We start from the raw sequence: 15,766 nt of genomic DNA, 5'->3' as shown, positions 1-15,766 counted from the left end.
AGGAGATCGAGACCATCTTGGCTAACGCGGTGAAACCCCGTTTCTACTAAAAATACAAAAAATTAGCCGGGCGTGTTGGCGGGCGCCTGTAGTCCCAGCTACTTGGGAGGCTGAGGCAGGAGAATGGCGTGAACCCGGGAGGCGGAGCTTGCAGTGAGCCGAGATTGCGCCACTGCACTCCAACCTGGGAGACAGAGCAAGACTCCGTCTCAAAAAAAAAAAAAAAAAAAAAAAAAAAAAAAAGATTCAAAAGGGCAGATATCTCCATGGGAACAGGACCCGCCCACAACCCCTGCAGCAAGGCCAGAACCCAGCTCGCTTGCCCAGGGGTCTGGGCAAAGACTGAGTTCCAATAATCACCTGTGTTCACCTGGGGGCTAAGAAAACAAACAAGTCAATGTGGCATTTGTTTTTATTAGAAAACCCCTTAGTAAGCACTTCTCTAACCCAGAATAGACACTGGGTATCCTCCAAGAGTCCCATAGCTTTCATTTCATCTTCCACCCTCTTCTGAGAGGGGGAGGCAGGGGATAGGGGTGGTGTCAGGCAGTCTCCAAAATGCCCCTCCTAGACCCCTGAGAGAATTCACATTGCCAGCAATAAACCAACAGCACCTCAGTGGGGCATCAGAGGGCCCTCTAGGCTCAAGGCTATTGCCAAAGGCATTCCTGTTTATGGCTTCACGATGGAACCAAGGAGGCTCTCGCAGACTCCTAGGCCTGGTCCTTCACTATGGCTGAGAGCAGGGCAGGATCCAGGAGAAAGTGGCCAAGGGCTAAGAGAGAAGAGATTGCATTTAAGATACCCTTTGGAGTCTGGAAAGCACCTGGATTTCTTGGGAGAGGAGCCTGGATTTCTTGGGAGAGGAGGGCTGTGGAAGCCCCAATCAGTTCTTCTTCGTTTTGGGAGTGTCATATTTCCTCTTGCTGGAGTACCACAATAGCAGGGGGATGCCGATGGAGGGAAGGGTCATGACCCCAAAGGCTGCCCAGTCCAGCTGTAAAGGAAAACAAAGACCTTGCTTAGAAGTCTGGATTAGGGCACAGGAGAAGCCAGGGAAAATATGAGTCCGATGAGAAAGGGAGCAGTCTAGCCCACATTTATTTATTTTTGATACAAAGTCTTAGTTTTTTTTTTTTGAGACGGAGTCTCGCCCTGTCACCTAGGCTGGTATGCAGTGGCGCATTCTCAGCTCACTGCAACCTCCGCCTCCAGGGTTCAAATGATTTTCCTGCCTCAGCCTCCCCAGTAGCTGGGATTACAGGCGCATGCCACCACACCTGGCTAATTTTTGTATCTTTAGTAGAGACTGGGTTTCACCATGTTGGTCAGGCTGGTCTTGAACTCCTGACCTTATGATCTGCCCACCTCGGCCTCCCAAAGTGCTGGGATTACAGGCATGAGCCACCGCGCCCGGCCGATACAAGGTCTTGCTCTGTTGCCCAGGCTGGAGTGGAGTGGCACGGTCACGGCTCACCGCAGCCTTGATCTCCTGGGCTTAAGTGATCCTCCCACTTCAGCCTCCTGAGTAGCTAGGATCACAGGGGCGTACCACCACACCTGGCTAATTTTTTTTTTTTATTTTTTGTAGAGGCAAAATATCACTATGTTGCCCAAGCTGGTCTCAAACTCCTGGGCTCAAGTGATTCTCCTGCCTTGACCTCCCAAAGTGCTGGAATTACAGGTGTGAGCCACAACACCCAGCCTAAATTTTCTTAATTTTTATTTTATTTTTTTAGAGATAGAGTCTCACTCTGTTGCTCAGGTTGGAGTGCAGTGGCGCAATCATAGCTCACTGCAGCCTCAAACTCCTGGGCTCAAGCGATCCTCCAGCAGAGATTATAGGTACACACCACCAGGCCTAACTCAGCACAAATTTTAAGCAGAACTTTAGGCAAGAAGGTTCCTCTCTGACCAATCCTGATATAGAATGGCTCTCTAAAGACCAATCTTTCAAGCTGTGAAACCAAAGGACTCACCTGACCCAAACCAGACTGGAAGAGAAGCTTCTGTTCCAGACAATTTTTGAGAATGGAGATGCCCTGGTCTTGCCCGACAGTCAAGCCACCTATGATCTAACCCTTGTTTACACTTCAGGCCCCCTCTTTTCCATTCCTCCACCTCACATTCTGCCCTTCAGCCTTGATAAACTACTTGCCATTCCTGAATCACACCATGCTTTTCTCAATCTCGGCTGCTCTCTCTCCTCAAGTGCCTGCCCTTCCTTACCTCCTCCAGAAAGTCCCCTCATTAGATGTTCCTGCTGCAGGCTCCTCCAGCACCTGGCATATAACCTCTATCATGGCATTTTCCCCATTTACCATTTTTTTTTTTGACAGCGTTTCGCTCTTGTTGTCCAGGCAGCTAGAGTGCAGTGGCTCGATCTTGGCTCACTGCAACCTCCGCATCCCGGGCTCAAGCAATTCCCCTGCCTCAGCCTCCCCATTTACCTATTTTGAGTCCTCTATGAGCTCGTAAGATCTTGTTATTTTCAGAGGCAGGGTTTTGCTGTGTCACCCAGGCTAGAGTGCAGTGGTGTGATCATGGCTCACTGCAGCCTCAAACTCTTGGCCGCAAGTGGTCCTCTCGCCTCTGCCTCCCAAAGCACTGGGATTACAGGCATGAGCCATGGTGCCTCGCCAGCCTGTAAGATCTTTAATGGAAGGGACTGTGTCTTATTCATCACTGTGTCCCCAAAGCAGAGCACAGAATGAGCACATAATCTGGAACATCATACTTATTCACTGAATGAATTCCAGCATTCAGTACTTCAGGCTCATCTTCAAAAAATTATTTCCTAGACTAGACCACAGTAAAGTTCCCACTTACCCTACCCAATGATCTATGACCCTCTGAATCTAATCAGATTTTTTTTTTTAAACCTCAAAATAGACCCAGGAGTTTAAGATGGGTATCTACTCAAAGATGGGACTCTACTTAAGTCAGTTTTATGGTTTTGGCAATTGTGATCTCATTGCCAAAAATCTCTGGACGTGGCTAAATCAATCTATTTGATGAGTATCTATATCAGACACCAAAAAACAGACAGGGCAAGAACCAACCAACAAAACAAGTCTGTGGAAGCCAAGAGGGTCCAGAACCAAAAGGGCATTGTCATACCAAGGGACTGATGAGAGAGAACACTAGAAAGCTTACAAAATGAGGGGAGAATCGCCTGTCAAACTCCCGCTGAGCCAGGATTCCTCCCTGTCCAGGTGCACTGGTAGAGCCAATCTGAAAAGAAGAAAAGAACGACATTAAGGCAAGTCCACCTCATGAAGTTCTACCTCATCTACTCTGAGAAAGGGCAGTCCCAACCAACCCCACTCTATGCATTAGAGTCTTAGTTCCCAAAGGCTCAGGAGAACTTCAAGAAGATGAGGGAAAGCTTTTGGCTAGAGAGAGTTGGATGATTCTCTCTTAGTGTGTTATAAAGAGGAGTACCTAGGAGCCAGAAGACCTGAGAAATACCCCATGGAGAACATATATTAAACAAGGTAGGCCAGGCATGCAACTGAAATTAAAGCCAAATTCTTCTGTCTGAGCCTCAGACTCTGCAAAGAGTGAAGTTGCTCACCACCACTGGCCCCTCTACAGCGCAAGGTGTGCGTGGAATGACTTACCCTTGGTAATCATTTACTTAATCCTCCAGCAAAAATCCACTACTTCACAGGGTTAATGTGAGGCTCAAATGAAATAGCAAAAATATATAATGAAGTATAAAGCTCTACCCAAATGTACATTATTAGAGGAGGGGTTGAGTCTGGTCCACATTCCTTTGTCTTGGAGAGGAAGCCAAGAGTTTGGAGCACACTGCAAACAACTTTATTCCAAAGTGGCAGCTAAGCCTTTGATTTTATGTCTATTAACCCATCAACTACCAGGTAGAACCAAAGAGTCCTGAGGTTGGTTCTGAAAGCAGAAATGATACCGGATGTGAAAACACCGCTAGGTTTAGAAGAATATGGTTCCATGTAGTTTATGAAAAACGAAAATGCAGAAGGTGCAATGAATGTTAGTTCTTTTCATTCTATGGTTGACTGTGTTAAGTCCCTTCCCTACTGTGTACTAATTAGCCTACAGCCCTACTGGTATGGAGGATCACACATTTTGGCTTCATAAATTTATACATTTATTTGGCTTTATACATTTATGACTTAAGCTTTTTGAGGACTTGGACAGTATATTAATCCTCTTGGTATTCCCCAGAGTCTGGCACATTTCAGGGGCTTCATAAATGTCTATTGACCTTTACATCAATCAATCAAAAGACTGTTTACTACTGAGTTTCTATCATATATGGGGAAACAGAAATCTAAGACAGTTACTGGCCTCAGGGAGTTTATAATTAAATTGGGAGGTGGGGGGCGGGAGAAGGAAGATCTATAAATAAGAAACAAACTACTGAAGACAGTGATTAAATGTTCAAGTGCCATAGACTATAAGTGCTACAGAAGTTTAGATGCAATCAATATATGTTTATGAAAGAATGAATAGTGGCCGGGCACGGTGGCTCACGCCTGTAATCCCAGTACTTTGGGAGGCCGAGGCGGGCGGATCACAGGTCAGGAGTTGGAGACCAGCTTGGCCAATATGGTGAAACCCCATTTCTACTAAAAATATAAAAAAGTAGCCGGGCACGGTGGCACACACCTGTTGTCCTAGTTACTCGGGAGGCTGAGGCAGATAATCGGTTGAACCCGGGAAGTGGAGGTTGCAGTGAGCCAAGATTGTGCTACTGCACTGCAGCCTCGGTGACAGAGTGAGACTCTGTCTCAAAAAAAAAAAAAAGAAAAAAAGAAAAGAATGAATAGCAAACAGCAATATGAACTGAAGGCAGAAAACAAGGAGACATAGCTCAAAGCTGGGTCTTGAGAAGGCTTCAGATATAATGGAGTGGAGGGAAAAGGGTACTTCAAACAGAACAAAGGCACAAAGGAAAGAATAAGGACTGAGTTGGGGGAGAAGGTATGGGAAGTAGCTTGGCCTAATTAGGATGTAGGGTCTGTATGGGCAGAGTGGGAGAGAAGGCTGGAGGCAGAAAATAGCTAGACAACTGGAGGGGGGTGCAGTGAGAGGCAGAAAAGCTCAGCCCTGATGCCGTAAGCAGGAGCAATCTAAGCAAGGGAAGGAGAGAGTAACAGTGGAGACTGGGAAGAATCTGACAGTGGCAGAGAAGACAGATCAGAAAGACAAGGACATCAGTAGGCAGCAAATGACACACTCCAGATGAAAAGGAAGGCAGAAGGAATGAAGAGGAGGGGAAGGCCATGGTACACCTCTCCCATCCATTTCAATCACTCTAGTCCAGAACTTTAATTTGAAACATACTTCCTTAGGACAATACCAAGTGTCTGGTTAATGTTATCTCCCTCAGAATTTAGTAGCTACTGTGTAAATTTTCTGTAAGAGGTTTTTGTTTTTACAATCTATACTTTTTAGATGGATATCCATCACCTTAAACATTTATCTTTTTTTTGAGACAGGGTCTCACTCTGTTGCCCAGGCTGGAATGCAGTGGCAATAAAATGGCTCACTGCAGCCTCAACCTCTGGGGCTCAAGCAATCCTCCCACCTCAGCCTCCTGAGTACCTGGGATCACAGGCGCGTGCACCATGCCTGGCTAATTATTTGAAATGGGGGTCTCACCATGTTGCCCAGGCTGGTCTCCAACTCCTGGGCTCAAGCAATCCACCTGCCTTGGCCTCCCAAAGTACTGGGATTACAGGCGTGAGCCACCACGTCTGGCCGCATTTATCTTTTCTTTATGATGGAAATGTTCAAATGCTTCTCATCTGGCTATTTTGAAATATACATTAGATTACTGTTAACTATAGTCACCCTACTAAACTATCGAACACTAGGTCTTATTCTTTCTAACTATTTATATATATTTTTTGAGACGGAGTCTCACTCTGTCGCCCAGGCTGAAGTGCAGTAGTGTGATCTCGGCTCACTGCAACCTCTGCCTCCTGGGTTCAAGTGATTCTCTTGCTCCAGCCTCCCAAGTAGCTGGGATTAGAGGCACCTGCCACCACGCCCAGCTAATTTTTTTATTTGTAGTAGAGATGGGGCTTCTGCATGTTGGCCAGGCTGGTCTTGAACTACTGACCTTAGGTGATCTGCCCATCTCGGCCTCCAAAAATGCTAGATTACAGGTGTGAGCCACTGCGCCCAGCCCTAACTGTATTTTGGTATCTATTAATCAACCTCTCTTCATCCCCCTCTTACCCCCACCACAAGAGATTTTAAGGGAAGGCAGATCCAAATTCCATCCAGCTAAGGGTTTGGGCAACTCACCACAACGGGCCCATCCTCCTGGGCCAGGTAAGTAATTGTTGCCGAGGTGAAGTTGAAATAACCAGCCTTGAGAGGGCGCAGGACCACAGTGTGGGAGACATTGCTAGCACTGGCTCAAGAGTTAAGGAACGGAAAGAGATGAAGCTAAAGTTGTAGCAGCCTTTCAACCTGTGGACTAAATGCACCACTTACAAAACATTTGCCAATACGTGCTGATCTCATGCCGGCAATATTCTGCAGGAATGAAAAAATATAGGCTTCTTTGTCGGGCGCGGTGGCTCACGCCTGTAATCCTAGCACTTTGGGAGGCCGAGGCGGGCGGATTGGCTGAGTTCAGGAGTTCGAGAACAGCCTGGGCAACACGGTGAAACCCCGTCTCTAATAAAATACGAAAAAATTAGCTGGGCATGGCAGCATGCACCTGCAGTCCCAGCTACTCGGGAGGCTGAGGCAGGAGAACTGCTTGAACCCGGGAGGCGGAGGTTGAGTGAGCCGAGATTGTGCCACTGTACTCCAGCCTGGGTAACAGAGCGAGACTCCGCCTCAAAAAAAAAAAAAAAAAAAAAAAAAAAAAAAAATATATATATATATATAGAGGCTTCTTTTTAAAATTTACTGATTTTTTTAAATATTAAAAAAAAAGAGAGAGAGATGGGGTCTCACTTTGTTGCCCAGGCTGGTCTCAAAATCTTGGGTTCAAGTGATCCTCCCGCCTTGGCCTCCCAAAGTCCTGGGATTACAGGCATGAGCCACCATATGGGGCCTAGGCATCTTTTTAAAATCTAAAGTGTATGGTATTTTTTTCCAGCTAAATTTTAAGGGGCCCATGTTATACTCAGTGTCATGGTTTTTGAAGTAAACTTCCAAAGCAATATATGTTACGGATAAAAAAATTATAGTCACTTGGCCAGGCATGGGAGCTCATGCCTGTAATCCCAGCACTTTGGGAGGCTGAAGTGGTTGGATCACCTGAGGTCAGAAGTTCGAGACCAGCCTGGCCAACATGGCAAAACCCCGTCTCTACTAAAAATACAAAAATTAGCTAGGCATGGTGGCGAGTGCCTGTAATCCCAGCTACTCTGGAGGCTGAGGCTGGAGAATCGCTTGAACTCGGGAGCCGGAGGTTGCAGTGAGCCGAGATTGTACCATTGCACTCAAGACAAGAGCGACAAGAGCGAAACTCCATCTCAAAAACAAAATTACAGTCATTCAATCAGTGCTTCTTCTTGGATGATTAAAAGAAATTATAGTCACTTAAGCTCACAGAAAATCTTTTTTTTGTTTTTTTTTTGACAGTCTCGCTCTGTCGCCCAGGCTGAAGTGCAGTGGCATGATCTCAGCTCACTGCAAGCTCCGCCTCCTGGGTTCACACCATTCTCCTGCCTCAGCCTCCAGAGTAGCTGGAACTACAGGCGCCCGCCACCACGCCTGGCTAATTTTTTTGTATTTTTAGTAGAGACAGGGTTTCACTGTGTGTTAGCCAGGATGGTCTCGATCTCCTGACCTCGTGATCCACCCGCCTTGGCCTCCCAAAGTGCTGGGATTACAGGCGTAAGCCACCGCGCCTGGCCAAGCTCATAGAAAATCTTTTGTTAACTATAATTGAAGGAAATTATTGAAAATACAAAAAAAAAAAGACAAAACAAAAACAAATACAAAGACCACATTTACCCTCACCAATAAACCAAAATGTATACATAATTATTATTGATATGATTTGGATCTGTGTCCCTGCCCAAATCTCATGTGGAATTGTAATCCCCAAAGTTGGAGGAAGGGCCTGGTGGGAGGGGATTGGATCATGGGGGCAGATTTCTCCCTTGCCATTCTAATGATATGAGTTCTCACAAGATCTGGTTGTTTAAAAGTGTGTAGCACCTCCCCTCTTACTCTCTTCCTCCTGCTCCAGACATGTAAGACGTGCCTATTTTCCCTTTGCCTTCTACCATTATAAGTTCCCTGAGGCATCCCCAGCCATGCTTGCTGTACAGCCTGCAGAACCGTGAACAAATTAAACCTCTTTTTTTAAAAATTACCCAGTCTCAGCTTATTCTTCATAGCAACTTAAGAACAGATTAATAAAATACAATTAATTATTATTTAAGAGACTAGGTCTCACTTTGTCACCAAGGCTGGAGTACAGCAGCACTATCATAGCTCATTGCAGGCTTGAACTTCCAAGTCCTAGCAATCCTCTCACCTCCATCTCCCAAGTAGCTGGGACTATAGGCATGTGCCACCGCACCTGGCTTAAATATACTTTAATTCACAGTAAGAAAAATACCATCTAATTCAATACTCAGGAGATAACTGGTAGATTAGAATAAGAGACTCACTGAATAAGAGACTTTAAAAGGTCACCCAGATCCTTCATGCTAGCATCCCAGTGAATTTCTTTTTTTATTTTTGAGACAGAGTCTTGCTGTCGCCCAGGCTAGAGTGCAGTGGCGCGATCTCAGCTCACTGCAACCTGCACCTCCCGGGTTCAAGCGATTCTCCTACCTCAGCCTCCCGAGTAGCTGGGATTACAGGCTCCCACCACTGCGCCTGGCTAATTTTTGTATTTTTAGTAGAGACGGGGTTTCACTATCTTGGCCAGGCTGGTCTCGAACTCCTGACCTCGTGATCCACCCACCTTGGCCTCCCAAAGTGCTGGGATTACAGGCATGAGCCACTGTGCCTGGCCTGAATTTCTTTTAAAAGCACCTTAAATACCTTTGTCCAGCCACAAACATCTTTATTAAGTGTCTATATCCTCCCAGTATAGTATGTTTCAGGGTGTTTTTTTTTTTTTTGACACAGAGTCTCACTCTGTTGCCTAGGCTACAGTGCAGTGGCAGGATCTCGGCTCACTGCAACCTCCGCCTCCCGGGTTCAAGCGATTCTCCTGCCTCAGCCTCCCAGGTAGCTAGACTATAGATGCGCGCCATCATGCCCAGCTAATTTTTGTATTTTTAATAGAGACAGGGTTTCACCATGTTGGCCAGGATGGTCTTAATCTCTTGACCTCATGATCCACCCACCTCGGCCTCCCAAAAATGCTGGGATTACAGGCATGAGCCACCGTGCCCAGCTTGTTTCAGGGTCTTATAATCTGAACTTCAGTATCCTCCTTCTTCATGTCTACTCTAAATCATGCTCACACAATTTACACCAACCTCTCTTGCTCCATCTTATCCAGAGAGATGACAGGAGGACAGCCACACATATCCAGCCTATTTGAAGTACCCCTGCTGCTTTGCAGGCAAGGCTCTCCCTGCCCCCCGACCCTTCATCACCAAGTGCCAAGAGGATACGGGGCAATCCGGTCCCATTTGACATTGAGCATTCCAGACACAATGCCAAAGTCTTCTGGAGGGAAGGAATCATCAGATAGTTCCACGTCTAATGCAGCACTAGAAAATGGATGAAACAAAAAGGGTTAGTAAGTAATGGATATAAAATTAAAGCAGGCCGGGCGCCGTGGCTCACGCCTGTAATCCCAGCACTTTTGGGAGGCCGAGGTGGGCAGATCACCTGAGGTCAGGAGTTCGAGACCAGCCTGGCCAACATGGTGAAACCCTGTCTCTACTAAAAATACAAAAATTAGCTGGGCGCGGTGGTGAGCGCCTGTAACCCCAGCTACTCGGGAGGCTGAGGCAGGAGAACTGCTTGAACCCTGGGAGGCGGAGGTTGCAGTGAGCCAAGATCGCACCACTGTACTCCAGCCTGGGACAGAGCGAGACTCCGTCTCAAACAAACAAAAAAATTAAAGCAATAGTCCGGGCGCAGTGGTTCACACCTATAATCCTAGCACTTTGGGAGGCCGAGGCTGGCTGATCTCTTGAGGTCAGGAGTTCAAGACCAGCCTGGCCAACATGGTGAAACTCCGTCTCTAAAATACAAAAAATCCTGTCTCTAAAAATACAAAAATTAGCCAGGCGTGGTGGTATGCGCCTGTAATCCCAGCTACTCGGGAGGCTGAGGCAGGAGGATCACTTGCAGCTGGGAAGCAGAGGTTGCAGTGAGCAGAGACTGCACCACTGCACTCCCGCCTGGGTGACAGAGTGATACTCCATCTAAAAAAAAATAATAAAAAAATTAAATTAAAGCAATAAACAATCAAACCTGCCTGCTTCTCCAAAAAAATCAGAATTGCAAAAGATATGAGTAATATAGCAACTTGGTTCTGTTGCACTGAAGAATCCAGGTCAAGGACTGGATTCTATTGCTCAGAAGCACCAAAATAATCAAGTATCCAGGAGGCAATAGGTCCCAGTTCATCCTTGCCTCAATTTTTCTTCATTTACATGCCTATGTGTGTGGAGGGAGGGAGAAGAGGAACACAGTGAATACAGAGGAGAAAGTTATAAGGGAATAAAATGAAAGAAAGGCAACAAAAATGCTCCAGGCTAATGAAAGAAGGAAAATTACACTTTTTTTTTTTTTGAGATGGAGACTCGGTCTTGTGGCTCAGGCTGGAGTGCAGTGGCGCAATCTCCGGCTCACTGCAACTTCCGCCTCCCGGGTTCAAGCGATTCTTTTGCCTCAGCCTTCCGAGTAGCTGGGACTACAGGCGTCCGCCACCACGCCTGGCTAATTTTTGTATTTTTAGTAGTGACAGGGTTTTGCCATGTTGGCCAGGCTGGTCTCGATCTCCTGACCTCCAGCAATCCGCCCGCCTCAGCCTCCCAAAGTGCTGAGATTACAGGCGTGAGCTACCATGCCAGGCTGGAATACGACACTTTAAACCCCTGAGGTAACAAGGGATTGTGTATTTTCTGTGTCTTTATCTTTCCCTCCTTGTTTTTCCACAATTCTTGCCACTTCCCTACTCTAAAATTCTTCCAACCCGAAACGTGAAAGATGGTTTCTTGTAGCTTAGGTAAGAATGTCCTCCTTTCCAAAAGTAGATCCCGAAGTGTATTCATTCACTCAATATATCTGATGCTGGAAGTGTCCCAAAGAGAAACCACTACCCACCAATATGCTCCCTATTCCCATCTGAAAACTAAGAATCCAGAAATAGGCTTAATCTGTAACTCCAGGGCCTCGAGTTACCTTGAGCCAACATTGTAGATGTTGTACTGCAAGGTCAGGTCTCGTCCCTCCACGGCGTATCTGTTCAGCAGTGATTTGGAAGCCAAAAGCCTGGCTCCTTCCTCTGCTTGAGTGACAGCAAATAGAGCCAACACCACAAATGACAGCAGCCTCATCTTTAGAGAAAAAAGCAAAGTGAGTTATCAAACCAAGTACGTCAAATTCACCAAAATCCTCTTGACAGCGCTCCCGTAGAAAGCTCCTTCGATGCTACCAGAGCAGCAGCCCTTCCACAGAGTAGTCCATAAGCCACCAGAGCAGACCCGTTCTCCAGACTCTCCTACCATCTTCACCCTGCAGCCCTCGAAAAACCGGTACAAGCACCAATATATCTACTGCCCTCTTCCTGTCAGAAGCCCCGGGATGCCCACCGGCTGGTGGAGTCTTCTGAGGGGACACCATGTGGCCAGAGCAGGGCTTTCCTTGGGGTGCCTGATTTCGGCCGATCTCGGACCTGCAGGAGCCTGTAGCTTTCCCTCACACAGGAGTGCCCACAGCCTTCCCGCTGCTCCCCTCCTCCTTGGCCACAGCTCTATTGGGATCCCACCGCGGACTCGCGGGGTCCTCCTCACATCCCTGTACCCCACTCTCCAGTCCAGCCCCTGAGGTCCCATTCGTCCTCGCCTGTCACATCCCTTTCTTGGTCCCACGGGCGGGGGGCGGGGGTCAATCACCTCTGCCCCCCGCCTCCCGCCTCTTGCAAGGTTACACGTCCTCCAGCCACCGCGTCCTCTGCCCTTCCCGCCCTCCCCTAGCTAACCCCCAGCCACGGGGTGATGCGCGGACACGAGGCTCTCGCCTCTCCCGTTCGGACGCCCTAAGCCTCCGGACTCACCGTTGGCATCCCAAACGCCTTTCCGGAGCCACAAAGACAGGAAGAGAGCGTCAGCATCCGAAAGACCGGAAATAAGCACTGGCCGGAAACCGTGGTGTTCCGCCCAATGCCTTGTGGGAGTTGTAGTTCTTGGAGAAGCCCCACCTTTCCCTTTGTAGTGCCCGCCTGCCTGAGGCTGTGAGCGCTCCTAAGAGGTTTGTGCGTTCTCCAGGCTTCTTATTCGGCCCTCTTTGGGGGGCTTTTCAAGCTGATTTTTCACTACTGTATGTGACCCGCACCTGCTTAGGTGCTTTGGGAAACTAGCAAACCTAGAAATTTGGATCATCTATCTAAAATGTCAACTAGTACTGTCGAACAGAGAATTAGAGAAAAGCTATTCCAACCAGTATTTTTTCTTTTCTCAGACAAGACACGTAGACATTCCCTACATCCAGCAGGTCACCGAGCCCTGAGCTTTATTTAGAAGCCCTTTGAAGTGCCAAAAAAGTAGATCTTTTTTTCTCCATTCCTACTATAACTGCTTCAGTTCTTGCTGGTTACTGGATGTGGGTTTTACTCTAGTAGTCTTTCTATCTTAGGTCTTTCCTGCACTTTTTATTTTTATTTATTTTATTTTATTTTTGAGACAGGGTCTTGCTCTGTACCCCAGGGTGGAATGCAGTGGCGCGATCTCAGCTCACTGTAACCTCCGCCTCCCAGGTTCAAGCGATTCTCCTGCCTCAGCCTCCCCAGTAGCTGGGATTACAGGAGTGTGCCACCTGCCCGGCTAATTTTTTGTCCTTTTAGTAGAGACGGTGTTTCACCATGTTGGCCAGACTGGTCTCAAACTCCTGTCCTCAAGTGATCTGCCCACCTCGGCCTCCCAAAGTGCTGGAATTACAGGCTTGAGCCACCACGCCCGGCCTCCCTGCACTTTTTAATCAGCTGCCAAACTTCCCAAAACAGCATTTTGAACAGTAGATCTTAGGTTCAGAGGATGAACTGTGAAGTTAGGCAGTCATGAATTCAATCCCAGTTCTGTCACTTACTGGTTAGGTAACCTTGAACAAGCATTACTTATATAACACCTTGGTTCCCACATCTGTAAAACAAGATAATTATAGCACTCACAAAAGGTTAGAGTATCAAATAAGATGATGTATGTAAAACTCTTAGTACAGTGCCTGGCACATGTATGTGCTCAGTAAATGGTAATTATCAGTATTGCTGTTATTCTATACCTCCCTTGTAGCATTCCTGCATTCAATATGCGTTTACTGAGCACCTACTTTGTTCCTGGTGCTGCTGTAGGTTCTGGAGATACAGTGATAAATAGGACAGATATGGTTTCTACTTTCTGGGGGTTACATTCTTGTAGAATAATACACATTGCCTGTATCTGCCTTAGTATCTGTCCTTCCATTCTCCACCTCCAAGATTGCAGCTTCTTGAGAAAAGGTTGTCCATTTCCCGTTGCTTAGTGTCTTGCCTGAGCACACAGGAAGTAGTCCAGGAATTAATAATGACTTCTCTACATACAACCTCCAATCTGCTCTGACTTCAGGCCTTGGTGTGTGGCTTCCCTGAAATGTCCTACTGCCCCTCTTTCCTATCCAAATCCAGCCAATCCTTCAGGACCCTGTTCTGGTCTTGTCCTCTCTGGGAAGCCCTCCTTGGCTTTGATTGCTCTTTTACAGCACAACAGTTTATTTGTTTTCCTCTAATTGTTTCTGGCTTGAAAAATGTACCTTAGGCCGGGCACAGTGGCTCATGCCTGTAATCCCAGCACTTTGGGAGGCCGAGGCGGGTGGATCACGAGGTTAGGAGATCGAGACCATCCTGGCCAACATGGTGAAACCCCGTCTCTACTAAAAATACAAAAATTAGCTGGGTATGGTGGCGCATGCCTGTAATCCCAGCTACTCAGGAGGCTGAGGTTGGAGAATCACTTGAACCCAGGAGGCAGGGGTTGCAGTGAACCGAGATCGTACCACTGCACTCCAGCCTGGTGCCAGAGCAAGACTCCGTCTTAAAAAAGAAAAAGAAAAATGTACCTTAATGATTAGGTCCTATTTCTGTAGTGTACACTTTTTCAAGGGCAAAGAAAGTGCTCAAGAAACGTCTGCTGATTGGAGAAATTTTTGTTTTTTGAGACAGAGTCTCACTGTGTTGCCCAGGCTGGAGTGCAGTGGTGCTATCTCAGCTCACTACAACCTCCGCCTCCCAGGTTCAAGCAATTCTCCTGCCTCAGCCTCCCAAGTAGCTGGGACTACAGGCACATGCCAGCATGCCCAGTTAATTTATTTGTGTTTTCAGTAGAGACGGGGTTTCACCATGTTGGCAGGATGGTCTTGATCTCCTGACCTTGTGGTCCGCCCGTCTCAGCCTCCCAAAGTGCTGGGATTACAGATGTGAGCCACCACACCCAGCCAATTGGAGAAATTTTTATTCCTTCCTTCCTTCCTTTTTCTTTCTTTCCTTTTTTTTTCTTTTTAGACAGAGTCTCACCCTTTGCCCAGGCTGAGTGCAGTGGCACAAACATGGCTCACTGCATCCTTAACCTCCTGGGCCAGCTGATCCTCTTACTTCAGCCTCCCGATTAGCTGGGACCACAGGTGTGCCCTACCATGCCTGGGTAATTTTTTTTTTTTTTTTACTTTGGGGACGGAGTTTTGCCATGTTGCTCAGGCTGGTCTCTAACTCCTGGGCTCAAGTGATCCACCCGTCTCTGCCTCCCAAAGTGTTGGGATTATAGTTATGACCCACCTTGTTTGCTCAAATATTGCTTTCTATAGCCATTTCTTCAGGACCAGAAAGATGGACAGTGTGGGTGTTCTTGTTTCTCAGACTCTGCTGCACCTGAAAGCAATGTATCTTTAGCACACACTCTTTAGACACCTTACTATGTAGCCACTTCTAGGTCCAGAAGAGAAATGTCTTCATCTTTGGGTTGCCCACTTATACACTGACCCTTTTCCTGCCTCTATCCCATCCGAGTCACTTGTTCCTTCATTAGTACATTTAGCATTCATTTTTTGAGCACCTGTTATGTGTCAAGCACTGTGATAGTGACTATAAGAGATACAAAATAGGGCCAGGCACGGTGGCTCATGCCTGTAATCCCAGCACTTTGGAAAGCCGAGGTGGGTGGATCATGAAGTCAGGAGTTCGAGACCAGCCTGACCAACATGGTGAAACCCGGTCTCTACGAAAAATACAAAAATTAGCCGGGCATGGTGGCACACCCTTGTAATCCCAGCTACTAGGGAGGCTGAGGCAGGAGAATCGCTTGAACCTGGGAGGTGGAGTTTGCAGTGAGCCGAGATCGTGCCACTTCACTCCAGCCTGGGTGACAGAGTGAGACTCCATCTCAAAAAAAAGAGAGATACAAAGTAGGATATGGTGCCTGCCCTCAAGGAGGATGACCTATAGTCCTAACCATAATGAAAAGACAAATGAGGTGTCAAGCACTCCTCAAAAAAACAAAAACAGTCAGGCAAGGTGGTTCACACCTGCAATCCCAGCACCTTGGAAGGAAGGATTGCTTAAAGCCAGGAGTTCGAGACCAACCTT

At 47.1% G+C, this 15,766-nt stretch overlaps 1 protein-coding gene across 1 annotated transcript; it reads right to left on the bottom strand.

The window, feature by feature from the left end:
* Positions 1 to 394: 394 nt before the first annotated feature.
* Positions 395 to 12,371, bottom strand: SSR2 (signal sequence receptor subunit 2). The gene is made up of 6 exons (XM_003821082.5): positions 12,215 to 12,371; positions 11,341 to 11,495; positions 9,597 to 9,695; positions 6,301 to 6,409; positions 3,157 to 3,234; positions 395 to 997 (listed from the first exon to the last, which is right to left on the bottom strand). Exons 1-6 carry the CDS (start codon positions 12,269 to 12,271, stop codon positions 887 to 889), a joined length of 609 nt encoding a protein of 202 aa, XP_003821130.1. The 5' UTR covers positions 12,272 to 12,371; the 3' UTR covers positions 395 to 886.
* Between the last annotated feature and the right edge of the window lie 3,395 nt (positions 12,372 to 15,766).

This window comes from Pan paniscus, chromosome 1 (genome assembly GCF_029289425.2).
Source record: "Pan paniscus chromosome 1, NHGRI_mPanPan1-v2.0_pri, whole genome shotgun sequence".
NCBI lineage: Eukaryota > Metazoa > Chordata > Mammalia > Primates > Hominidae > Pan > Pan paniscus.
This window is presented reverse-complemented; position numbering and strand designations above follow the sequence as displayed.